We start from the raw sequence: 27008 nt of genomic DNA, 5'->3' as shown, positions 1-27008 counted from the left end.
TATCCACCACATATATATCTCTCACGACACCAACTCCATACATAACCAACTACCATCCTCTAACGCTGCTAGCTCCATAATATCATCCACTATCAAATCCAAAATCAAGACACTCATAGACATAAAACGGAGTGTTACATTCTACCACCCTTAAAAGGAACTTCGTCCTCGAAGTTTACTCACACTCATAATCTCATCATCCAATCACACTATCGAAGTATTCTCGCATTCCTAACATCAAACTACTACAAGCATGTCCGTGACCTTTTAACACTATCAACCACAACATATACAAATCCATATCTTATGCTACACCAACACTCTACTTCCAAATATACTACCATATGAACAACCATCAAAATCTCTTTTATCGCATCCTACTCCTCTTAAGATAAATGTTACGTCCTCGTAACCTACTAATACTATATCCTTAGTTATATCTTCTCATTATTCTCATCATCATCACATGTCATAGATAACCACCTATACTCTAAACACTCGCCATGCATGTATCCAAGGCTCTCTTACTGAAACAATTCTCATACTTCAATTCACTCGTCACACCACCTAACCTATACCTCAAAATCTTTATCTTAACCCAAAACTTCAACTTTTCCACATTACCGCAACATGACATACCTCTCTATATAAACTATATGAAACTCCCATCATCAAAAGCATAACTCACGATCCACACTTGTTACGTGCACTCATTCCAGATCCTCAAGTTCTTTCCTTCATTACCGCAAAACTCATACATAACTTAATATGACACTAATTCCCCCAACACCCTACACTCACTGTCCCAACAAAAGATTATGAACTACCTGCCGCTTTCAGATCATTACAACACATGTTCCACGAATCATTTTCCATTACCATGTCTACTAAAGCCTTATCTAGAACAAGATCAAAATTACTGTAACAACCTCTCACAACCGTATCCCATCAATAGAACATCACTATACCATGACAACAACGAAAAGATATTCAACTCTATTTCATATCATACTTTGCCTCATTCTTAACTTAACCTGGTAAAGAAAACATCAATAAGCAAGACAACTGTCTACATGTTCAACCAAAACTCACAAAGAACAACAGCAAACAAAACAACAATCTATGTATAACTGGTATGCACTTTCGAAAACTCGTATCATAATCATCCCGCCTACTCCACCACAACCGGTGACGGCATCACAACACCGCCACCAACAGCCACACCGTAGTGCGAAAATACCCGCATCACAACACTAAATATCGTGCCCGGATCACCACCCGAGGCACCACAACCACATCGATAGACATCACAACTACATACAATTCCATAAATACTGACTCGGAATTAACCTTTCGGATAAGAAAACTTACTCAAATCCACTTTACTCAATCACAACGCAACATATTATATGAATAAACAGATAAGCATCTCATGAACATCATCTCTACCATTTCACGGAATACACATGTGTTATTAATACACATAAAATTATAACTAGCCATGTCAAATTAATCAAATTATTACCTTTTCGGATATCATTCAATTAAATTACCGTGTCCAACATATATATTACAGAACATTCATAAAACAACTTTATAATTATCACACCATACTACTTCTTGTGAGGTCAGAACCTCACACAAACATTTACACATATCATAGACCCGTAATCACAACCAACTAGTCAATCCTGACCACGTAAGTTACCACTCGATAAAGGTTACCTGTCGCCCGAGTTTAACTCATATGCCCCTCATAACATATTCCCCCATTCGCACAACCATCACTTCCTGCCAAATATAACCATACCTTTACTATTCAACTATTAGCATCCGCCTCATCTAACCACATCTTATACCCTCTCACAATCATACACAACAATCAGGTCCCTACCAAATCAACCTCTTTAGAATTGCTACCTTTCTAATATACCATCACTCTTAACCACTAGTGACAACACCACAATACCACCACTGCTCGTATATCAAACCTCTTACACTCATATCAAAATAACACAGTTTTTCTCCTATCTTTGGTTATCATTCCAAATAACGAACATCAAACCCATCCACAAAATTACTTCAACATTATTCCCAATACTATCTTATTTGTGTTGTCATCCAACTCTCCACCAAATACCTCGTATCGTGCCAATACTCCACCAACTTCTTGCTCCCTTAATTCCTCGAAACTCATTATCAATCATGTTGTCCTGAAACTCCTATATAACCTTTAGCTAACATCCTCGTGACGTTATCACACATTTCAATGATTCCTTACCTTTATATCACATAACTCCGGTGAATATTTTTCTCAGCTTACTTTTATCCTTCGTTTCTCTTTACACTCAATAATACCAATTAATAGTTCAACTCCTTATTCCTTTTAGCTAACTCTCTAGAAATCCAGTTACCCCTTCGTTGCTCCAAAACTCAAATTCCATTATTTTCTACCGACATCATCTCACTCTTTCTTACCATGGATCTTCTCTTATTATGCTATCACTCACACTTGCCACTAATCTATCCATAGAATCAACGTTTAATGTTCAAACAATTGCATCTCCCTTTTTACATCTCTAGAAATCAGAATTCATTTAATACCGTTAATTACCCAAGGAAATCACACGTAGTTTCGTCTCTCGATAACACAAATTTCCAAACTCTCACTACACCGCAAATCCACGTCGCGACATGTCCCATTAAGTTCGCTATATACTACTATTTCCAAACGACCTTTCATTACATATGTTCTTACTCAACACTATTTCTAGCCATCTCCCTCCATAATTTATTATACATCTCAGGTTGCTACTATCCACATCCTTTCTTTCAATCTTTTCATTCTCACGTTCCTTAAACTTACATCATGCCTTGCCCACATTCACTTACATTTTCATTACTCAACATACAATCATGTCACTCATCTCGTCTCACACAACATGCTCTATGCCTCAATTAAGTCTTACCAATCCCAACACATATAAATCATGTCCTCCCCACCGAACTCATACTCATCATAGGTGCCACTCTTTACACCACAAAATTGGGTAACTTACGCGTCAAGACCAACATACATGTAAAACAATGCATAAAGAATCAAAATAACGCCTTTGAATTAAACATAATATGCAACGAAGTCAAAAGATAAGCATATGACCCAAAATAGGGGTCACTAGATCGAGTACAGGCCACTCGATCGAGTAAGGGACTTACTCGATCGAGTAGGTGAAGATCAGAAGCACGTAAAACAAATTACCAGGGACACTCGATCGAGTAACTGACGTACTCGATCGAGTACCCCCCTACTCGATCGAGTACCAAGGCTACTCGATCGAGTACCTACGCATTTCTCAAAGACTGTCCAGCCAGTAAAACAGCCATAACTCACTCATTTCTTGGTCGTTTTGGGCGTGTGACCTATCGTTAGAATCGTAAAAGAACAAGCTATCACCTCCAATTGGAATCACATTAAAATCATTTACGCATCTCAAGTTATAACAGTTTAAAGACACTTTGTCTGTAATCGACGACATAATTATTTGATTTTTACTTCCAAACAACTTAAACAACAACCAAGTTAAACGAAAACAACCCAATACTCATGAAACCAGTAGCCCCAATCACATATTATTATTTTCAAAAACAAAGCAACAACATTCATCATGCACTACCCACATGCTTTTATTCTATAGCCTTTCGTAAGACAAATCATACTCATACATTACAAATCCTATTCCATGTTACTAACATAACAACACTATAAAATAACTTCCATTATATAACATGCTTAATCCGGAACCATGTTATCATACCACGATGATTCATCTTTTTCCACTAATTCATCCATCATACCACATATTTATCCACCATATTCGTTCAACATATTCACCCAAAGACATGTTCAATTCACACTCCCAACCTTCTGTACTTTTACTCAACACGACAACAACAACATGTATACTTACACATCGCTTTATATATATATAGACAAAACACTTTTCCTTACATAATTATAACATGCCAAATTACATGTATCAATCATTATACTTTCATGCTTTACTATCAACCAACATACAATTCACGTCATCATCATCAATTCATGCAACATACTACTACATAGATACACACAGCACACAATATGCACATAACGATCCCGACACATATCCCATGGTGACCGGTTCAAAATTGTAGGGCGAGTTCGCGACTTTAGGACGTCTCCCAAGTCTTTGCATTAGCTCCTACAACCTTTACCCCGGGTTGATTTTAATTGACTCCCTATATTCATTGGATTTATTGGTTACAGGTTTCAGGATCGTCGCTCTGATACCATTTGTAACAACCCCATACTCCAAGTGCCTTACCAGGACCACTCAGGTATAAGGATGCTACCATCTCGGTTACCCGAGGCATGATAATCATAAGACAATGAAGAAACATACTTTATTAAATAAGTTTTAGCGATTACATAACAAAACCAAACGTACGCAAAATACAATGTTCTCAAACTATAAACCAACTGAAAGGAACTGTCCTAACAAACACAACGGAAGACTAAAGACTCGGATATGTGATGACTCCATCCCCTGACTAGATCCCACGCGTATCCAAGATATATACCAAGCTTAAACAATCGCTCACCACCCCGAATGGATCACCACAGTTTTTAAAACATTTAAACGGGGTCAATACTAATCACACAATTAACATACATGTCACAATAAGATAAACAGACGACTTAATCACACATACACAACCAACCAACTCCAATCATCTCAATCACCGATCGTCCTTTGGACCGCCCGCGCGATGGGGGACCGCAGCCGTACCCACCAAATCCCCGCTCCACATAGTGAGCGATAACCTGTTCATTAATGTGCACATCCCCTTCCGTGGCGGGTTCCACGAAGGGCGAAACTAGGGCGTGAAGCCACTCCCGCAAGTGACTCCACTCAGCCGAGAACGCATCTCGAGAACCATAGGCAACCAATCACAATATCAACAACCGTCTGAATCCATCAACAGTGTACAATCACAAACACAGCCGTCACAATACAATTACTATATCAAACAATCAATCTCAACACATCAACAATCATCCCATTATGGGACTAATACTGAGTAGGAAATCCTACCTGGAATGCAACACAAACATCAGACGATCTAGCAGCTGTCTCAAAACCTTTCCTCTACGAACCCTTCTCCTATACACATAATCACATAATCACTACCAACACAACAAATCATAAAAACCCTCAATCCCAAAATTAGGGTTTAAACAAAGTCAACCAAACGCTATAAAATTGGTATGTAGGACTTACCCTTGACGCAAGGAACACTATGATGCAAAGAACAATGAAATCTGACACCTCTAGCTCCGGAATTTGCTAACGATGCGATGACAGACAAACTACGTAACTCCTTTTCTCCTCACTTAGGTTTTAGAACATATAAAAGAAACTAAGAAAAGTGACGGACAACCTTTTATACTTATCTCGCATCATTTAACAAAACCCGACAAAACACCCCCGTAAACCGGCTAATCGATCGAGTACCCAAGGTACTCGATCGAGTACCCCCCTACTCGATCGAGTACCCCAGCTACTCGATCGAGTACCCAACAGGTCAGAAACTATTTTAAAACGCAACTCACCCTTACTCGACAGAGTAAGGCCTACTCGATAGAGTACCTAAAGACTTATAAATACGGAGTATTACAAATACAGCTTACATTGCTCAGCTTAAAGCAGGATTCATCAAGGATGTTTTTTACCAAGGCACTTCCAAACAAAACATTTCAGAAGCTAATCAACCAACTTGGGTTACGTCATCTCAAGGATGTCAAGCGATGTTTTAATGAGGGGGAGTAAATACGCGTTGCACTCTTTTTCCCTTAGCCATGGTTTTGTCCCACAGGGTTTTCCAGGCAAGGTTTTTAACGAGGCAATACCTAGTGCGTATTACGGAGATTATTGTACTCTTTTTCCTTTATTAGATTTTTGTCCCATATGGTTTTTCTAGTAGAGGTTTTAACGAGACATTTTCTCCGATGATGGACATCCAAGGGGCAGTGTTACGAAATATCTTTAGATATTATATGGATGTCCATATATTTCCATATCATTAGAAGATATTCTATTACCATATTACGATGTACTCTTGTACTATATATATACCCCTTCATATGAATAAAGTTGATGACTCTTTCTGGTCTCTACATTCTCTCCATAACTCTCTATTATTTATAACAGGGGGAAAGTGGCAAATAAGCCCCATACGTTTGACCTTATGTGCATATTAGCCCCATGTCTTTCTATTAGTGCAAATCAACCCCACTACTTATACTTTATGTGCAATTAAACCCAATTGAAAATATTCAGATCAATTTCTCGCCGGAAAATAATGAAATAGTACCAGAAAGATGACTAGGACTGATTTAGTTGATTAAAAAAGAAACAAAACATGATTTTTGTCACATATACGGAGTTGTTCAATCGGGTGAGAGATTGAGAAACAAGCAATTGAAGAATCCTAATATGGAAAATGCAAATTTTGTTCAATTAGATGAGAAATTGAAAATCCCTAAGTTGGGTGATGCAGATGTTGTTCAATTGGATGAGGAATTGAAGAACCCTAATAAATTGGATGAGAAATTGAAGAACCCTAATTTTGGGAAATGCAAATGTTGTTCAATTAGATGAGAAAACAAAGAAAAAGAAGAGTAAGAGGGATGATTTGGAGAAAGAATGCAAGATGAAAAAGTATGGCAGTGTTGTTGTTGATGATGATGACGGTAAAAAGGGTGAAAAAGAGAAGGTAAAAGTCATATATCTCAGTCCTAGTCATTTTTCCGGTGCCCTGTCACTTTTTCCGGTGAGAAATTGGCCTGAAATCTTTAATTGGGCTTAATTGCACATCATGTATAACTTACGGGGTTAATTTGCACCAATTGGAAGTTATGGGGCTAATATGCACATAAGATCAAACGTATAAGACTTATTTGCCACTTTCCCGTTTATAAAAGCTCAAAACTAATTCGACTCAAGGTCAACCCAATAATATTTGATTATTTGTATGGGAAAATTGAAAGATAAGAGTATATACGGGTGCACAGACGTAAGCGAGGCCTCATAGTTCCTACTCCATATTTAACCGACTATAAGCGTCCTGGTGTGCCGTTTTTCCTATATAATTTCATTTCATACCTAAACCCCTCATTTTGTTAGGCGGCCACAAAATCAGAATTAACAAAAACCATGCCTGGGCTAACCTGCAATGCTTGCAACAAAGAATTCATTGATGATTCTGACCAAAAACTCCATTACAAATCTGAATGGCATCGTTACAATCTCAAACGCAAGGTTTTTATTACTTTTTTTTTGTCTGGGCTTTTCTGAATGGCATCGTTGTTCATTTTTTTTGCAACTATCTTTTTTTCTTGCAGAAATTGATTTATTCTTCTAATATAGGGGCTTATAATAATTATTTGATGATGTAATTGTGATTTTACGGTTCCGTTTGGAGCATGGGAAAGGAATTCCTATATGATTGAATTGTTGTTTGATTCTTTCTCTACTGTTGGGTTTGTGAATATTGGGTGCTTTTATCAGGAATTGCTGAATCCTGATTACTGGTGGATTTCATTACATTCCTTGTTAGTGATTTCGTGTGCTTCTATACCTTGGATGTGTTTCCGTTCAGCATTTATAAACATTATTTTTGCTTGCCTGGGTATAGGTTTTGACACTCTAACAGGCTGATGGTAAGATTTTGGATGAATCTCAAGTTTCTTGCATTTTTCAGATTGTTGTATGGCTTTGAGTCGATAGAACTGCACGGAATTTAAGTTTGCAGGGATCATACTGAAAATAAGTTCATGTTTCACGAAAGCTATAGGATAAGTTTCTGTTTCATGAATTGATTTAGATCATACTATGGCTTTCAATGCATAGCCTGGAAGTTAATCGGTGATTGTATATCTTATTAGCTCTTTGATGTCATATTTCAATTAGGCTATCTTCTAGGATACCTATTGTCTTGTTTACATGCTAGGTCGAGTTCTGATAGAACACCTTTTGAATTTCCTCTCTATTAACTATGAAGTGTATTATCAGGCTGTCAACTCATTCATACATTAAAGGCTATTGAAATTGATTACTTGAATGGTCAGTGATATGAAAACAATTGGAGTATTCCATACTTAATGGTCTACAATTGGAGAATTCTGGCCTGTTTATCAGTTGTTTGTTGGTTGCACTTGCTTGAAGTTTCTATTTTGCTGATCGAATTGATATTAGTATTCATCCTTCATTCTTATTATAATTCAGGTTGCTGGGGTTCCAGGGGTGACAGAGGCACTCTTTCAAGCAAGGCAGTCTGCCCTTGCCGAGGAGAAGAACAAGCTGAATGAGACCCCCATGCTTTACAGTTGTGGCCTCTGTGGCAAGGGTTACAGAAGCTCTAAGGCTCATGCACAACATCTCAAGTCAAAGTCTCATTTAGTACGAGCTTCCCAGGAAGAGAATCATCCAATTGAGGAGAACACCATAATTAGGCCGTTGGTTAGGCGGACCCCAGTGAGACCTCCTCCTGAAGAAGATGTTGACTCAGAAGAGAGCGAGGAAAGTGAGTGGGAGGAGGTCGATCCCGAGGAAGACATGGTTGATGACGCTACAAATTCACTTACTTCTATGAACATGAATGGGAAGCCTGCTGATGCTGTTGACACTGATGTCGAAGATGGATTCGAAGAGGACGTGGATCCAACCTGTTGCTTCATGTGTGACTTGGAGAATCCTAGCTTAGAAACTTGCATGGTTCATATGCACAAAAAGCACGGGTTTTTCGTTCCTGACATTGAGTATTTGAAAGACCCAAAGGGGTTGCTAACTTATTTGAGCCTTAAGGTAACCATTTCATTGCTCTTTCCATTTCCCTGTTATTTTCTACTAAAATTATTTCCATAATCAATTGAGTCAATTACTAAATACTCTTCGGCTTTGGGTTATGATGGAATAAAGCACCTAAAGCAAAATAACTCCGTTAACAGTGTGGTTCTTTTTATGGTGAAGTAGCAGTCTTTCTATTTAATTTTCGATGCAGTTTCAGTTATGAATCATTAGGAACAACCTTTATATGCTTTTAACATGGGCTAAAGTTGCAATGTTGCATATGTCCGACCCCCTACCCCTCTATTGATGGGAGCTTTTGAGGCGGTGGAGTAATGTTGTTGTATTTTCCATACTCATTATTGTGCTCTCCTTTTGACTCTTATATCTTCAATCTTCGGATTTGCATCTTGTTAGGTGAGAAGAGATTTATTGTGCCTCTACTGCAATGAGAGATGCCACCCATTTAGTAGCTTAGAGGCAGTTAGGAAGCACATGGACGCGAAAGGTCACTGTAAAGTCCGTTATGGTGATGGAGATGATGAGGAGGAAGTAGAACTGGAAGATTTCTATGATTATAGCAGCAGGTATGAGCTCTACAAGATGGTACATTTTATATTTTGATCAAGTTATTTGGCACCTCTTCGGGGTGGAAATTCGAGATGTAAAGATCTTGAATCCCTGAGGATTAAAAAGATACAGAAAAAAATATAACAAATATGTCAAAGACTGGGTTTAGAATATCTGACATAAGTGCAACAATTGGACGAGAGCCTCATTCCACGCACTTCTAATTGTCTAATGTTTGGTGATACGCTTAGTGAGACGGTTCCCTTGGACCGTCTGGAAAAATATCTAAGGGGGGGAGTTTTGGGGGCAGTAAATAACATAGTCGTTAAAAAGGACAAGTCACAACCTTTGCAGCATAGGCAGTTTTGTCTGCACTTACCATTGCCAACGGACCCAAATACTCGTTATTTTTTGGCTGTGGATTATGATAGATACAATAAAACGACTGACCGGACTAATTGCACTTTTTTCAAGTGTGATTGTAGTTAATTTGATGCAATTTTTGGGATGTTGTGTAAACTGTACATATGACCTCTCCCCTCACCAATCACACCATTTCTGGGAGCCCGGTGGACCGACTACTAAGGCTAGAGGATTGACCCGAAGTCTTTCCACCACCCTTTCTATAATTGCTGCTTCCTTGCCCACACACCCACACAAAGGTTTACATCTCTGTATGTAATTGATTTCTGGTTTCATTGTTTCCGATAGCTATATGGACGAAGATGGTAAACAATTGGTGGCAGTGAATGATGATGGTGCAAACGCCGTTGAATTTGGGTGCGGCGGATCTGAACTCATTCTAAAGAGGAGAACTCAGAGCGGAGTATCTGCCAAGACGCTAGGATCTAGAGAATTTTTGCGCTACTACAAGCAAAAACCGCGCCCTCCTCCTGCAAATGCTTTGGCTATTTCCATTGCATTGGCGTCAAGGTAACTTCCCCTTCTTTCTCACTTTTCAGTTTCTTTGATGGGATTTTGAAATAAATATACGACTTTAGAGAATCAGATGGAGGATATGAGACGATTTCTTGTATGCGACCAACCCAAATCGGATCTATGAGACTGTCTCGTACAAGACTCACTAGTCCGTTCATGGGTATTTGAGATCAACCCAATAGTCCCTACCTATAATCAAATAAGGAAGAAACAAATATTTGGGTTGATTTTACAATTTTCAGAAGTTTCAATTCACAGCTGTTTTTTGTGTTCCTCCTGAATTCCTTTTCTTTCCAGTTATAAGAGCATGGGTCTTGCTACTGTGCAATCAAAGGAGCGAACCATAAGAATGAAGGTGATGAAGGAAATAAGGCGATCTGGAAAAGAAGCCATGAAGGCTAGGATTGGCATGAAAAGTAACGTCATTTTGAATCTCCCAAACAATGTTCCTTATTAGTCATCATCTCTCCAGATCAACTTCTCTATGTTATATGGCCTTTTCTTCCATTATGGCTACGATTTCAGACGATTTGAGTCCTTCTGAGTGAACTGTCAAGTTATATTGTCGATTGGAGACTTCTATGGGTTTTTTTTTTTGGTCGATGCTCTTGTTCTTGGGTCTCTATGATTACTCGGAGTCTCAAGCGGTTTTATGTTGTATGCTTAGAATGTAATACTACAATCTTTCTTATTTGAATCGGTGTCTACTTGAGCTTTAATGCTTTATGCTAAGTAGGGTTGTAGAGTAAGTTGTACTTGCCTTCCTGGCTTCCTACTCTCACATTGACATGCAGTCTTCATGATCTGTGATGCAACAAATGCGCCACTAGAATCATATATTGAACCAAGCATGGGATGCAACGGTCCTGCAAATCCTTATCGTTGGATCATGCTATTGTCTCATTTGACATGGTACGATGACTAAGCCTCTGTTCTTGTGGACTTCTATTTTAGTGAAGTTTAGTTCAAGTCATAAGTTGAGTTCACTAACTCTTCAGGTCAATTTGTATAAGTACAGGTTAGTTCAATTTAGAAAGTTTAGTCCAAAAGAACGAGCTTTGTGATTAACTATGAGAGCATCCGTTTGAATTTCTCAAATGTTGGCCGTTTAATATCAAATATGAAAAAAAAAACCATGATTTTAGAGTTGCAATCTATCAGATTACAATCTTCTCTTAATTAAAACACGATTAACAAAGTTTTTTTTTCCTTTTTTTTTTTTTGTCAGAGGATTAATAAAGTTGGGTATACTGAAAATGTCCTAGTTATGAAGGATTGTGGTAAGCATGAGACGTATGATGTGAATCATCGTAAGACGATTGATTATATTCGGGTTTGCAATAGAAAGGAGAGTTGAGAAAGTTGATGGTAGTAGTAGTAGTAGTAGATAACGTAACGCTATAATTTTAGTGGCAAATACCACATTAGTTTATTGAAAGAGATAAGACAGACGTGCTTGCTCGATAATGACATGCGGATTTGTAACAACACAAATGCTAATCCTATCATAAATAATTCATCGTCTTTTCAATATATATTTTCATTGTCTACGTAACAATATCTTTAAAAGACAATTTCCACTAAATTATTAACAGACAGAGTACTACGTTTTTTTTTTTTTTTTTTTTTTTGGCTTCACAAGTTAACTCGAACTTCTTGGATAAAAATCTAATCATTTTAGATTGGGTCATTTCGAAGTTGTTTCATTTTGGCACATTGATCAGGTGAATTTCATGTCTGAATATCGAAGAGAGCCAGCCACGGTTAATGTTGGAGAGCAAAATATATTAAACCACAACTTTAATGAGGTAAAAATACCAACAAGGCTCGTACTTTATTATCTGATTATAAACATCCACTTCTGATGTAATTCTATAGCTTTCCACTCTATTTATTCTTCACATTTTAACCAAGAGTAAAACCTACTATTATTTGGCAAGAATTATATACATGCATTCCATCATTGTTTCTCTAGGGGAAAAAAAAAGGTAAATTTTGAGAGAACAAACCCAAAACTTCCTAATGATCAAAGTTCCACCCAGTAAATGGAACAGCAAACTAATTAATGAAATAAATTTGTAACAACTAAAACCAAACATCAACTAAAATCCAGGAATTCAGGTTTAATCACTAGAGCTCATCATTATGTTTGGGCCCGAGTGTGTCGAACGCTGCATTAGTGCATTACAGAAGAAGCTCCATCAGTAGCATGCCTGTACTCCCTTTCCACCATTCTCCTCTGCTTCTTCTATTCCAACTGCAATATGATATGATATTATGATGTACCTAATGGCCATTGAAGCGGGAGCGTCTTCTAGGAGAGCTGCAAAGAACACCACAACTGTTTAGAGGAATTCTAAGACAAGTGATGCAATCATAACCAACAACCATTTTCACTGCAGATGGGAGTCATGACCAATAACCGAACTGCCATTGTGAAGTTGTGGTGCCACTTACAAATACCAAAAAAACTCCATTTTCAAATCTAATCACCGTTGATGTTTACGACGATAGTATACTGAATGGGCAGTGAGGCCCGAATGGAATATGATCAACACACAATCAAATTGATAATCACAAATTTTCATATGAGACGGCATCATGATAAGAATATCATGAGAACGGGCCATATAATTGTTGTTGGTTGTTGGCCAGTGGGTTAATGGGAGAAGTTTCTATACTTAGATGAGATTGTCTCACATTACACTAATGTGAAAATGGCTCATGAGAGACTAAATTTCTGAAAATAGAAGCAGAGTTAGTAGTACAAAGCTAAATTCAGTCGTCAAAAAGCCATGAGATCAGCGGACAAAGCCACTCTGCTATATTTACAAAAATATGCAGCCCATAAAACGAAAAAATTGGAGATGATGCACGTGAACTGGAAAGGTTAAATTCCCAAATGGATGCGATTTCGGGTTTGAACAGGAGTTTCCAACATGTCAGATACAGTATCTTACCAGCACGCTATGGGATTAGGATCCTCTCCATTTCCTTCTCTCCATTTCCCTCTCAACCCCATTTAATAATACTTTACCCTCTAACTTCCATTTTCCCTTTATTTTTATGGATAAATTTAGGACCGTTAGATGTTGGCAGAATAAGATCTCAACCGTTGTAAGGAAATGGACTCTCCATTTCTTTTTAGGAAATGGAGAGGATATGGACTCCTATGCTATGTTGCTACATAATTTACCTGACATAAATAATTAAAATATCATACAAGGGGACTCTTGAATTTTGAGGCCCTGAGCAAGCTGAGAAAACGAAAATGTTGTTTTGACGTTCAAAAGTCAATAACCATTATATGGAATGAACTTATAATTTTCAGTTGGCTTCTCACTTCACATACCAGAATAACAGATAAAACCTTTCAATACTTCTGCCAGAGCACATATCTAGGGTAAGTAATTGCCACGGTTACTGTACTGTGTAATGGACTATCGTGCAAAATTTTCAATGTGTTATTAGATCTCATAGTGCTCTGTGGCACTATCCATTCAATCTCAGACATTATGGTCAGTTGGCCACCACGTAGCTAATCACGAGTAATTCTAAGGTACTTTCAACATCTCCACATGTGAATAACAAAAACACAGAAAACTCTCACAAAACTTACAAAGAATGGATAACAATACTTATGGTAAAGCGGCTTAAAATGCTGATTGCCATTTTTCCACAAAAAGTTTGGTTATTCGATCGACATTAAAATGAGACAACTCTAGACCAAAGGGCATAACTGTTTTCACATTTATATTGTCCGTATAAAACTTGACTTCGGTGGTCAACAAACAGTGGACATTGACTTTGATATTATAACATTGTAACAAGTGACAACTTCTAAAAAACGATAATTTGAAAAGACTTGTTTTGATAAATCAAACATGACAAATTTTTAATAAAGTATCATTGCATGAACATACATGGCCAGAATCTTTATCAAGTGATGTCAACATAACCGTATAGGACAATAATAGTGCGACGAGTTATTTTACTTGCCTAAGATCTGAACTGTACATATAAACATATCTAGCAGCAATCATGAAAAGTTTTGCTCATGCACATCTCACGGTCATCCTAATGGATTCATAACTCCTCTATTAACAAGAGATGAAAATTACTGACTCACATTTCCAGCTATAAGTATAGAGAAGAAAAAGTCATCCATAAGAAAGAAACGGACGAGATTTGCAAACTTCTTCAGCAAAGAAATGCTAGACTGACCTTCGATGATTAAAATTATTCCTTGCAAGACCTCTGGAGTTAACAAACTCGTCATCATTCCCATCTCCTCTATATTGTGTAATGTCAACAGATATCACAGAGCCATCATCTGAATTTGATGTATCTTGGCTAGAACGACGGCTGCCTCTTCTTGTATCACTATTTCTTATCCTCCTTCTATTTCTAGTATTCCTGAGATTATCAAAAACCTGGTACAATATACAAGATGTCCACCAATTTCCTTCATCACCAGGGAAGTCCTCAAAGTCATCTGTAGTATCGCCATCACCATATTCAATTACGTAATCTCCCAGAACTACCCCACGTGGAACCTCTGAGTGAATAGTACTAAGAACATCCACGATTTCGGATGACTGCTGAAAATTTTCCCAGTCGAGCTGCCGTGCAGGATCGATTCTTGATGGACGGGAATTAGGATGTTCTTCTTGAGCATGTTTTTGGAGCTCCAAAAAAGTACCAACAAATAAGCATCGTTCCTCTTCACAGCAGCGTTTTTTCTGATCCAAATATTTTCGGGCCTCATCTATAATAACCCACCCATTTACATCTCCCCTACATAATGGACAATTTGGCTTACAGTCGCTCTCAGGAGTTGCTGGCTCGGGTCCCGGATTTTCACCGTTTACCGGGTCTAACGTTGAAGATGGTTTTGACTCCGGTGGCATCCCATATGCCGTTCTAAAACGTTCTAAGCAATTTGATTGCAAGTGGTTTGTGTCACACACAAATGGACGACACCCTTGTTCATAAGATGAACACTGAAGAAGTACACCATTGTGAGGGTAATCCAAGCAAATCGGACAAGTTACAGAATCCCAGTTAGTATTCAACTGAACATGGACTATCTTAGAAGGTTTAGGTTGGGGTTTGACTTCCTCACCTCCCCTTCCGCTTTTGTGGGGCCCTCTCTTGTAGAAGCATTGAAAGGCCATGAATATGCAGCTCCTAAACCACAAGAAGATCACCGAAATCTACCACTGATACCTTCAACATGAACTAAAAACCTCCTTTCAGAGAAACCCGCTAAGGACAGCTTTGTCAGCAGTTCAAGTTACGGAGGAAGGTGGGTAGTTTCTGCAAATGTCGGAAGTATTTACCAAAACAATGAAAGATATCAGCCACCAATTCTATTGAAAAGGGAAAATTAGGTCAACTATGAATACAATTCTGCTCAAGATATGAGACGAATTCTTCCAACTGAATAACTAATCAATTACATCAAAGCTAAGTCAAAGTGTCCTTACAGCTACAAAACCCCAGCTCCCATACTATCTAATATAGACCAAGAGCATGTCCTTATCAACTTAAGAATCTCACTCTTTCATAACCAAATAAGCCCCGAAAATTCCGATAACAAAAAATTACGACAACGAATTTGATCATTATACTAGCTATTTCACACTCAGTCCAAGGGGCAACAGAAGGTACTTTGCTTGCGAGCTAGGTGTTAATTGATGCAGGCAAAATGTTCATGAAGCAGTTATTCATTTCTAGAAAAAATAACCATTAATCATATACCAAGATCAACAGAATCAATCTAACTTTGATGATACCGTTTCAAGCTTAAGACGGAAAGTGTCATCTTAAACGAGAATTTGTGGTTATACATACTAAGTAAACTGTCAACAAACAAACACAGCAAAGGCAAAACTCAATCAGAGATCTAAATTCCAACTTTCAATTTGTCAATGAATTTTGTTTTTTATCAAATGATTGACAGAATTACAAATAAATAAACATAATCATACATCAAATGAAGTTGAACCCACAACATAAATAACTGATCAAACTGAAATAATCATAATCATGTGCCCATAACAACCCACATATTAATTCAGATACTAATTACCTCCATTTTAAAGTGAACCAAATTGATAATTAACACAATTTATTAACAAAAATGATAAGAGTGCTTATAAAATGAAATACCCAAATTCCAGTATAATCAAAAGGAGGGAACTTTAAGAAAAAGATGAAACCTTGATGAACAAAAAGTGTTGAAATTTCAGAAGGGTTTGCCCATCTTTTTGATTTAGAGAGGTTTTGTTATTAAGAGAGTTGGTAAAATCTCCTTTATTTTATATTTAATTAATTAATTGTCACTTTTTATAGTTTGTATTAAGACGAAATCATCCATCTTAAATATTTGTCTTAAGTTTAAGATTAGCATGGATCAAATATATATGAGGTGATATTTAGAGCATGTTTGGTCTCGATTCTCAAAAATGAATTTTTGTTTTTCAAGTTTAATTTTTCAAAAGTGTTTTTCAAAAGCAGAAACAACAAATAGTTGCTTCTATTTCTATGGGCAAAAATATGGATTTTTACCTTTTGAGAATTTTTGTTTAACTTTTAGAAAATGATGTTGGCCAAAAAGTGTTTTTAAGTTCAAAAACACTTTTACAAACTTGGCCAAAGGCCAAACACACACTTAATTTATCTTAGCCCTAACTGATAGTTACTTGGGAAAATAGTAAATCACCACATAAGTTTGATACTATGTGCAATTAAGCCGTTTATTGTAGCAAATCAATCCCATAAGTTTTTCTTAATGTGCAATCAACCACATATCTTATTTTTAAGAATAAAATTTGTTAATTAAATATTTTCTATTATTGAAAATCAAAATTATTGATTAGATTTTAATCCCGAAATTCTTGTTTATTTAAAGACAGGTTCAAATATTCTTTTTAATTTATTTTGGCGAAAAATGTTCCTAATATGAGAATTTTTAATGATGTCACAATAAAAGTTACGTGACCAAAATTTTGTTTATACTAAAATTGATTCGCATTTTCCGTTGAATATGTAAATATTATACTTAATTATTTAAGAAATATATTTACAATAGTTTTTATAATAGAAAAAAATAGATTTTAGTTAAAAAAATGGTAAAAAATTTGATTTGTGTTTAATTGCACATTTTTGAAAAGTTATGAGGGTAATTTAATACAATTAAAATTTAAAAATTTAATTCACACATAATTCATAAATTATGGGAGTAATTTTCTACATCCCCAGTTTAGGGGAATGATAATGCCACTACTCTTTTTGTTAATGCCACAATATTACAAGATAAGTTTAAGGACATGTTATTATTCACCGTTTCACAAAAACAAGTGGCATTAATAATTTTAGAGTGACATTATGCATTCCCGTTTAGTTTATACTCCCTCCTATTTCCTGTGATGTTCCCATTTCCTTTTTCAATCGATTTCAATGTTGTTCCCTCTTTCCCCTTTTGGACAAGTTTGTGTGGTCAAAAATCAATTACATGTGGGGTCATGTGTAATGTGTGGTCCAAATTAATTGTCTTAATTCTTGAGGAAAAAAGAAATGGGAACAACATAGGAAATAGGAGGGAGTACTTCTATCATTCACAAATATTCCGGAGTACAATAATATTCCTTAGCTTTCTTACTTTCTGAAATGGAGTTGAGCAAGAGTGTAACGGTTTAAATGACTATAATATCCCTTATTGAGGGTGATTTCTTAGTTAACACGTGTGAATCTGAGGTTAATTTTGTCATTTTATGTTGTTACGTGTGTACAAAAAGACAGTGAAAAAGTCTACTTGAGAAAGTGAGAGGGGATAGGAGGAAAAAGAGGCATAAAGTAAGGTCAACTCAATCTAATCAAATTTCAAGTGTTTGTGTTACCTACTTCATTTTTTAATTTTTAGGTTATGATTTTCAATCTTTTACGCTTGCTATTTTTAACTTCAAATTTACAAACTACCCTGTAATTCTTCCATTTAGTTAACGCAAATGTCCGTTTAAAGCTGGAGACGAATAATATCTCTCTCACAAAATACAAGTGGATAGTGCAAGTGGGTGGGAAATGAATACCCCCACTTGTCCTCCACTTGCATTTTGTGAGAGACTAATATTCGTCTACAATTTTAGACGGATAGTATCCATTTACAATGAGAAAAATTGTTTAGTAAATACTTCACATGTATTTTAAAACACTTGTACCAAATAATGTAAACATTGATTAAAGTTTTATACCGAGTCATACAAAGTTTTGAATTTAATTTATTATTTCTTTTACACTTAGCAGATTTGTACGTGGCGGACCTATTAAGAATATTAAAATATTAACAATAAAATTTATATTCAAAATATAGCTAAACAAATATAAATTTGAAAAATAATAAAATGTTACTCAGTGTATGTTATAATTTACAATCATTAGCTAATGGTCTAGAAACAGTGTGTTGTGTATATGAGCACTAAAAGGTCTATCTCTCTCTAGATTTCCCCTCTTTCCAAAAAAACCACAAAAAAAACCCTAATTTTCTCTTGAGCCGCCGCCTCCCCTAATCACTCACTACCCCTCGTTTTCCCCTACCCTTCATCGGAGTTAGGCTCTTTCAATGGCCTAACTCCGGCGTTGCTCAGGCCTATCCTCGCTTTCAACCCGTTAGCAGTGATATCCTCTTCTCTGACGGTTTTTTGATTTTGTCTCGGTGGTCCACTGGATGCGTCGGCTTGCCTTCCCGCTGATCTGTTGACGACCTTTCGTCTGTTTCCCTGTCCTGTCGTCGAAGCTTGGCATGCAACCCCTCTGCTCCTCCCTCCGGTTCGATCTGTTTTGGCCTTGTGTTGGTCTTGTTGTCGGTTAGGTCGGCTTTCGGATGGCTGGGGTTGGGTCTCCCTCTGTCGGTCCCGTCACTCCGTCTCCTTGTCTTGTCACCGCCGTTCCTGTTTCCATCCCAGAGGTGATCCCCCCATTTCCCCTATTTCTGGGATGGATGGCTTAATTTTATTTGTCCGTCTGTGTCGATGAGCATAGCTCATTTGTCTGATTGTCTGTTGCTTTTTGTGGTCTCGACTTGGGTCAGTTTGGTGATCCCCCCATTCCCCCACCTTTCGAGCCTAAGTCTTTTAAAACCTCTGTCAGTTTTGTTCTTTTTTGGTTTTGTTGCTTGTGTGGCGGTGGTCCTGGGAGGAGTCGTCCGGTGAATCGGGTCTCGTTTTTGTGTCTGTCTGGTTTTTTTTGGTGAGTGTTGTCTTCTTAGTGGGGTTGGTGCATGCATGCGGACGGTCCTGGGGGGTTCGTTTGATTTCGGATGTCTTGGCGCCTCTTTAGGATCTGGTTGTTGATGGGCTGGTTGTGCCATGGTTGGTGTGGCCGTCTTTTTCTGGTGTCTGAGTGAGATCACGGCTACTTGGGTTTCTCTTTGGTTGGGCTTTGGGCTTTGGCGTGAAGGGTATGGTGGAGTCGGGGTTTTCGGGTAGTGTTGTTGGTTGGGTCGGATGTGGTGGTTTCCGTTTCTAGCTGATGATGTTTTTTTCTTCTTGTTGGTTATTTTCTTTGTTTATTTTAATAATAAATTCCCTTTGGTTATGGGTGTCATGTCCCTTAATCTTTGAGGTGAATCGTAGGGTCGTGTTTTCTGTTCTTAAGGGGGTTATGATGAGCTGTCGTTTTCCGCCCGCTCTTCTTCGCATGGTGGACTCTTTGAAGTGTTGGTCCTTTGGTCAAAGGGGTCGGTTTCTAAGGTATAGGAGTTTTATCTCCATTGATGGCAGACTTCGTCGTCTTGCTCATCTCCTTTTCTTTCTTCGCTCTTTTCGCAAGAGCGGAAGTACACCTTGTCATTGCCTCTCTGCGGCTCGTTGGCATCGTTATCTTCTGGTTGTTAAGTGTGCGAATGAAGCTGTTTCGGTTGTTCGTGGCCTATCCTCCACCCTTTTCCATTCTATCATCGAGGAGTTTGCTTATCGTCATGTTGTAGTTTCAGATTTATTTTTTCATTATGTTTGTCTTAGGTATGGCTTTATTGTGCCAGACTTAGTTGTCGGTTAACTGGTGCTACCTAGGCGAGTAGCTTACGTTGTTACTTGTAGAACATTGTAAGTTATTCTCCTGCCGTTGTCAAAAAAAAAGCTAATGGTCTTACAACTTTTCAAAAATTTCTTTATACACTACAATATTTGTTCTATTGTATAGGTCCTATGATGTGAAATCAGATCCGGCATAACAATATTGCAGTGGAATGAACAATCTCGTGTAATGTTTGTTTGATTGGGACGATATAACAACAACAAATTGAACAATATTGCTGTGTGTTTGGTTCGTGAATTGCAGCAGCAAGAAATAACAATGACACTTTTTTTTTGTGCTTTTCGATGTGAAACAAGAACGACAATTAACAAGAAGAACACGAAATATAAAAGGGATATTTAGTCTTGAATTTCGACCTGAAATCGCAGCTAATAACGAAAGAGATTGGAGCCCAATCCTCAAACGCCAATTCGAAGTACAATCTCGAATTTTGTATGCAAATGGTCGAAATAATCAAAAGATTGCAACGGGTTTTGTTTATTTCAAATTTTAATTCATAATCTGTATTCTGAATAATACATTGCAGCTAAGACGCCTTATATAGGCTCGACTAAGAGATCTTCTAGGTCACACAAATCGTGCCTAGCAAGCAAGTAATCCTAAAGATATTATTCTTGTTGCATAAGATAATTTAACTAAGGAAAAGAAATAATACTTGCTAAAACAAAAGACATACTACGAGAAAATAACATAAATGATACTATTAAGATCTCGGACTAGTTATTCTGTTTACGAGATCTTGTTCTTGTTGTGTTACTCGTGCACCAGCTTCTAGTCCAAGTAATTGCATCATTCACGTATGATTTGGATAGCTGAACTTAAAACAGTCATATCTCATTCGTTACGTAACCGAATCACGCATAAGACCACTCGTTGGAAAGCTAACATCATAAACTTTCATCTCCAATTGATTTCAGCGCAAAACGAGTCACATATTTTGAGATATTAAGCTTTAAAAATAGTTGAACGAATCTGGAAGTTCATGAATGTTTCATCTCCATGTTTTTCTTGCATCATACTCCCCTTCTTCAAAAAGAATCGACTCGATTCTTGGACCAACGACCTCCCGCTTCAAAACCAATGATGTAGCAACCGAGAAGATATTTAGATTGACGTAAACATCAGAAAAGTTCTTGAGTTCATCATCTTCAATATAATCTTCAAACTTTCCCATGAAGAACTTAGTAGAGAACTTATCACTAGCATCGAAACCACTGTATAAGAAAGCATCAATATGGGACTCGATTCGGGATTTATAGTTATCTTCCAATAAGGGTGACGTTTGAAAATCACGATTGTTATGAATTGTTATGATTGCAGGTGCAACTTGAATGGACGACTCTTCAACAGTTCCATCATGTTTGTCTATTCGAGAATTAACCATGTTAAAATTAAGCAACTCTTTAATCTCGATAAAGTTCCACGTCTCTTCATTGTTAAATTCATCAAATATAGGTGGCAAATCGAGATTTAAATCCGAATTACCTTCCAATGGAATTTCTTCAGAAAAGAACGGACTCTCAAAAAGCATAATCTGATCGTTTGAGCGTTCAAACTCCCCTGCCCCTAATAGGATCATCTTGGTTTGAGGAAATCAAGAGCCGAAGCTATGATACCATATGATGTGAAATCAGATCCGACATAACAATATTGCAGCGGAATGAACAATCTCGTGTACTGTTTGTTTGATTGGGACGATATAACAACAACAAATTGAACAATATTGATGTGTGTTTGGTTCGTGAATTGCAGTAGCAATTAATAACAATGACACTTTTTTTGTGATTTTCGATGTGAAACAAGAACGACAATTAACAAGAAGAACACGAAATATAAAAGGGATATTTAGCCTTGAATTTCGACTGAATTCGCAGCTAATAACGAAAGAGATTGGAGCCCAATACTCAAACGCCAATTCAAAGTACAATCTCGAATTTTGTATCCAAATGATCGAAATGATCAAAAGCTTGCAACGGGTTTTGTTTATTTCAAACTTTAATTCATAATCTGTATTCTGAATAATACATTGCAGCTAAGACGCTTTATATAGGCTCGGCTAAGAGATATTCTAGGTTACACAAATCGTGCCTAGCAAGCAAGTAATCCTAAAGATATTATTCTTGTTGCATAAGATAACTTAACTAAGGAAAAGAAATCATACTTGCTAAAATAAAAGAAATACTACGGGAAAATAACATAAATGATACTAGCAAGATCTCGGACTAGTTATTCTGTTTACGGGATCTTGTTCTTGTTGTGTTACTCGGGCACCAGCTTCTGGTCTAAGTTATTGCATCATTCACGTATGATTTGGATAGCTGAACTTAAAACAGTCATATCTCATTCGTTACTTAACAGAATCACGCATAAGACCACTCGTTGGAAAGCTAACATCATGAACTTTCATCTCCAATTGATTTTAGCGCAAAACGAGTCACATATTTTTGAGATATTAAGCTTTAAAAATAGTTGAACTAATCTGGAAGTTCATGAATGTTTCATCTCCATGTTTTTCTTGCATCAATTGGTCTTGCGTAAAGACCGACCTTGGAAAATAACGATTAAATGTGTTAGAGACTACCATTAGCTCTTACTTATTGTCATTGCAAAACATATACATCAATGTTAGCTAGACAACCCCCTACAAGCTACAACCCAAAAATGATCCCAAAAAGAGAGGTACCGTTCCAATAGAGGGCATCATCAATGTTAGGATCGGAAGAAAGAGAATATGAAGCGCTTTTTAAGAGACTCTCGAGGAAGAAAGTTCTCAAATAGAGCTCAGTTTCACCCCGACTCTTCGCTCCACATATCGCTAACAGTAGTTCCCAATGATAAGTCCATTTTATATAGACTTTATCTCCTTATTTTGGCTTTAATATATATGATTATTGCACTATCCTTAGTGATCTTATGAGCTAATATTGTATTCTAATTGTCTTTGCATGTTTTGTCACATTTTATAGGAAGTTGAGCTTTTAGAAGCTTATTCCATCACTTGTGCAAGTAACTAGAAGCAAGGCTAAGTAAAGAAGCAAACATTGGACCAACCTTGAAGTGTTACATGGATTTGCATGCATAAAGATATGGATTAAAATGAGAAATGCAAAATAAGGTCTTATGCAAAGTCAAGCCCAAGATTTAAAGTCCAATTAAGGTAGAAACTTTGGATGCTTAGTGAAGCTTTGGATGCTAATATCACATTTAACCAAGTGAATTAAGATGGAATTAGTGGCTCACAATTGATCCCCTTGGCATTTAATCAAGAAGTAAAGAGATTTGAACCAAGCTTTAGGATGTTCATTGGATGCTCTTAGGATGCTCAGTAAACATTTAACCGGAGGATTGAAGTTGAGTTAATAGCTCACTTAGGATTCCTTTGGTAATTAGTCAAGCAATTAAGAGAAAATATTTGGGGTTGACCCCTTGTATTTACTCTAAGTTTTACCCCTCATTTCATATATAAAGGGTGTAGACTTCAACACTTTTACACACCTTTACACACCATTTTTTCTTAGTATTTTCTACACTACTTTCATGTTCTTAGTTTAGTTTCTAGTTTAGTTTAGATTTGATTTACTATAAACAATTTCCTTTAAGCATTTCAATTTATATTACAATTTCCATTTCAAGTTGTTTATATTTGCACTGTTCTTCAATTCCATTTCCATTTTCCATTTCAAGGTAATTCTATTCCTATTTTCATTATGTTTATCATTTCAATTCTCATTAGTTTAGTTTACATTTACATTATGCTAGAGTAGTCTACCTTGTCTAGGGAATGAAGGGAGTTATGCATAAAAAGTATTTGTAACATGATAAACTAGGATGTTATAATATCGTTTCATTGTTTCTATCACATGTTTGCATCGTCACGTTTAATCTTTGTTTAAAGGCCTTATTCATTGATTAAGTTTGTTAATTCGTTCTATAAGTCGAGAGGCACGAAATCGTATAAGACTAAGCATGTGTAGTAGGACGACCTAGTCATAAACGAGAGTTTCTCTAGGACCCGGTCTATAGTTGACACTAATATCGTGAGGTGGGTGTCTTTAAGCCTAAACAATTAACGATTCATCAACTCATATGTTTAATTTGAGTATTTACATAATTCGCATGTATGACCCGACCTCCCTAGACTACTTTTTTTATCATTATTGTTTACTTCCATTATCCAACCAACCAATCATACGATAACCGACCTTGATAAAATTCATTCCATAACAACTAATTAACAACTCCCGTCTCTTTGTGGATTCGACCCCTACGTACTACATTCATTTGTGTCTAGGGTATTTATTTTTTCATACGTGTGCGATAGCCTATCACCCAATAATAATTCTGGGATGTCAGCTATAGAGCCACCTACAACCCAAGAATGATCCCAAAAGTGGGTCCTCCCATTTTCCACGAGTGTGGTTGTATCTTCCTTTTATGACTTCGGCTTGAGACGATATCCCTGCCCAAACATTTGCATAAGTCTTAAGCTTGAATATGTCGACGTCACATCTCCCATTGCAATATTTTGCCCGTAAGTCCCGATACCAAAGACTATGCGGTTTTGCTAGAGCTTGCCAACCTAATATGGCCAAGAAAGTGACATGGCCTGTCTTGAGGAAGTAAAGCCCAGACCTTCCGATGATTTTGGTTTATGCACAGTTTCCCAAAAAATGAGAAGTATTTTCTTTGTATTTCCGTCTCCTCCCCTGAGAAACAAAGTGCCATTCGGTTTAAACAATCGTAAGACGACCTCGGAATATTTGTCATTTGCATGCTATAATTTGTCATTGTTGATATAGTAGATATAGCCTGACCTGTTAACGAAAGGTGCTTAATGCTGACCAACTAGACGTTACTAATGGATAACTGAATCCCTAATCTCGTACACATAACAATTGTTTGATTAATTTCTGACAAATTCAGTTATAGAGATTAGATTATCCTCTTTTATATATGAGAACGTAGACAACTTATCCGTGAATGCAAAAGGCCAAAAAAGGTGCAATTTAAGAAATTCCTTTTTTGCCTACAATTCAATCAATTAATTAGGGAGAAATGACATGTTGTATATATATAAAAAAGAGTATAATATATAAGAGGCTCACCTAATCCTCAATTGAATAGTTATTATATTATGTATCATTTGGCGATAATTACTCGCCTTATCTTACACTTGGGATCTAATAAGATTTTGAAACGGCCTACACTTCACCAAATCTTTGATTTTACATAGTTTTTGTCACACAACTTAACTAACCCACAAACTACTGCCAACGAGCTAGTAAAGTTTTAAACCAACAATCTATTTTGCGAGAAGATGGTATTGAAACGAAGGTAAATAATGCTTACTTTTTAATGCTGTGCATCACATCCACAATTCTTTTTTTTTTTTACAGCAACAAATAGCATAGCTTACAAAAGAGCTTCTTGAGCACGATTATGAGCTATCCTATTCACCCCCTAGGACAGAAACTAAGAGAGAAACAATGAAAATGAGACGCAATAGACTTTAATTTAAATCATGGATAGTGCACTTAACAGATGCAATCGCCTTCTTCGCTAAAGCAACCTGCATAACCAAGATTAGACAATCCATAACAAGTCTAACATGAAGGTACCCTTCGGCCAAGGCCCAATTGAGTGCCATGATAGCTACATGTCCTTCGGCATACAGGGCAGAAGAGGCAAACGAGCGAGCATGAGCAGTATTCCTTAAGGTCCCATTACCATCCAACAAGCACTACCCCATGCCAGAACTTCTATCGGCCCTTCATCCAGCATCACACTTGATAGTGCAAACATTTCTGCACCCAGGTCCACCAACAATCCAATAGGGGAAGGAGTTTCTAATTCTCTTAGCTAGACCAAAAACACGAGAGGAGTCCAACAAAGGTGCTCTAAGGAGGCTAGCATCCTTACTGCACACAATCTCATTCATACACTGAATGTCACCAAGAATAGAATTAAGAGCACTCAAAGGCCAAGGGCGACGGTTTTTAAAGACCATCTCATTCCTACAACATCAAATTCTCCAGAGGGTAGCAATAAGGGGAAAGAGGAGGGGGGTTAGGATCAGGGCCAATTAAGAAATAAGTAACCCAGTTTATTACCCAAACCCTAGCATCAATGTCCACCCCTCCCGTGATTCTAAGTCCTAACGGACAGCCAAACCATAAAACCTTTGCAAAGCTACAATCTCTGAAGAGGTGAGAAATAGATTCCACACAAGGAGATGATTCATCACAAAGAGAACAAGAGGAGCACCAATTCATTTTCCGTTTGAGGAATTCAGAGCCCACTGGAAACGCATTAGCCATAAATTTCCATAGAAACACCCTTAGTTTGTTAGAGATAGGCAATGTCCACAATTCAAATCATCAAAAGAAAGGAAAAAAGAAAATCAGTTGCACTAGCATTTCTAGTAACTTCTTTAATAGATGTTCAAAATCTAATCCATTTAAAAATCAAAATAACAATTCCACGTACGACAGTTATTACCATAGAAAAACAACT

General features: G+C 37.1%; 2 protein-coding genes across 3 annotated transcripts; one reads left to right on the top strand and one right to left on the bottom strand.

Annotated features, from left to right (window-relative positions):
• Nucleotides 1-7130: 7130 nt before the first annotated feature.
• Nucleotides 7131-11116, top strand: LOC141612037 (cytoplasmic 60S subunit biogenesis factor REI1 homolog 1). Its single transcript, XM_074430737.1, has 5 exons — nucleotides 7131-7361; nucleotides 8328-8906; nucleotides 9306-9475; nucleotides 10170-10391; nucleotides 10695-11116. The coding sequence occupies exons 1-5, from the start codon at nucleotides 7257-7259 to the stop codon at nucleotides 10852-10854; spliced, it is 1236 nt and encodes a 411-aa protein (XP_074286838.1). The 5' UTR covers nucleotides 7131-7256; the 3' UTR covers nucleotides 10855-11116.
• Nucleotides 11117-12300: 1184 nt separating this feature from the next.
• On the bottom strand, nucleotides 12301-16757 carry LOC141612036 (uncharacterized). 2 transcript variants are annotated; one of them, XM_074430735.1, is made up of 3 exons: nucleotides 16622-16757; nucleotides 14622-15716; nucleotides 12301-12720 (listed from the first exon to the last, which is right to left on the bottom strand). In XM_074430735.1, the coding sequence occupies exons 2-3, from the start codon at nucleotides 15572-15574 to the stop codon at nucleotides 12684-12686; spliced, it is 990 nt and encodes a 329-aa protein (XP_074286836.1). In that variant the 5' UTR covers nucleotides 15575-15716; nucleotides 16622-16757; the 3' UTR covers nucleotides 12301-12683. The 2 variants fall into 2 exon arrangements, with proteins under 2 accessions (XP_074286836.1, XP_074286837.1); XM_074430736.1 differs by having other exon boundaries at nucleotides 16572-16722.
• Nucleotides 16758-27008: the final 10251 nt, after the last annotated feature.

The sequence above is a fragment of the Silene latifolia genome, chromosome 11 (assembly GCF_048544455.1).
Source record: "Silene latifolia isolate original U9 population chromosome 11, ASM4854445v1, whole genome shotgun sequence".
Lineage (NCBI taxonomy): Eukaryota > Viridiplantae > Streptophyta > Magnoliopsida > Caryophyllales > Caryophyllaceae > Silene > Silene latifolia.
Note: the sequence above shows the minus strand (reverse complement) of the source record. Positions and strands in the feature narration are given on the sequence as shown.

Coding starts and splice junctions, on each gene's coding strand:
- LOC141612036 (XM_074430735.1), bottom strand. CDS start 15,574: ATGGCCTTTCAATGCTTCTACAAGAGAGGGCCCCACAAAAGCGGAAGG. Junction 12,721..14,621: donor AATAATTTTAATCATCGAAG/GTCAGTCTAGCA, acceptor TGTTCTTTGCAG/CTCTCCTAGAAGACGCTCCC.
- LOC141612037 (XM_074430737.1), top strand. CDS start 7,257: ATGCCTGGGCTAACCTGCAATGCTTGCAACAAAGAATTCATTGATGAT. Junction 8,907..9,305: donor TAACTTATTTGAGCCTTAAG/GTAACCATTTCA, acceptor GCATCTTGTTAG/GTGAGAAGAGATTTATTGTG. Junction 10,392..10,694: donor TCCATTGCATTGGCGTCAAG/GTAACTTCCCCT, acceptor TTTTCTTTCCAG/TTATAAGAGCATGGGTCTTG.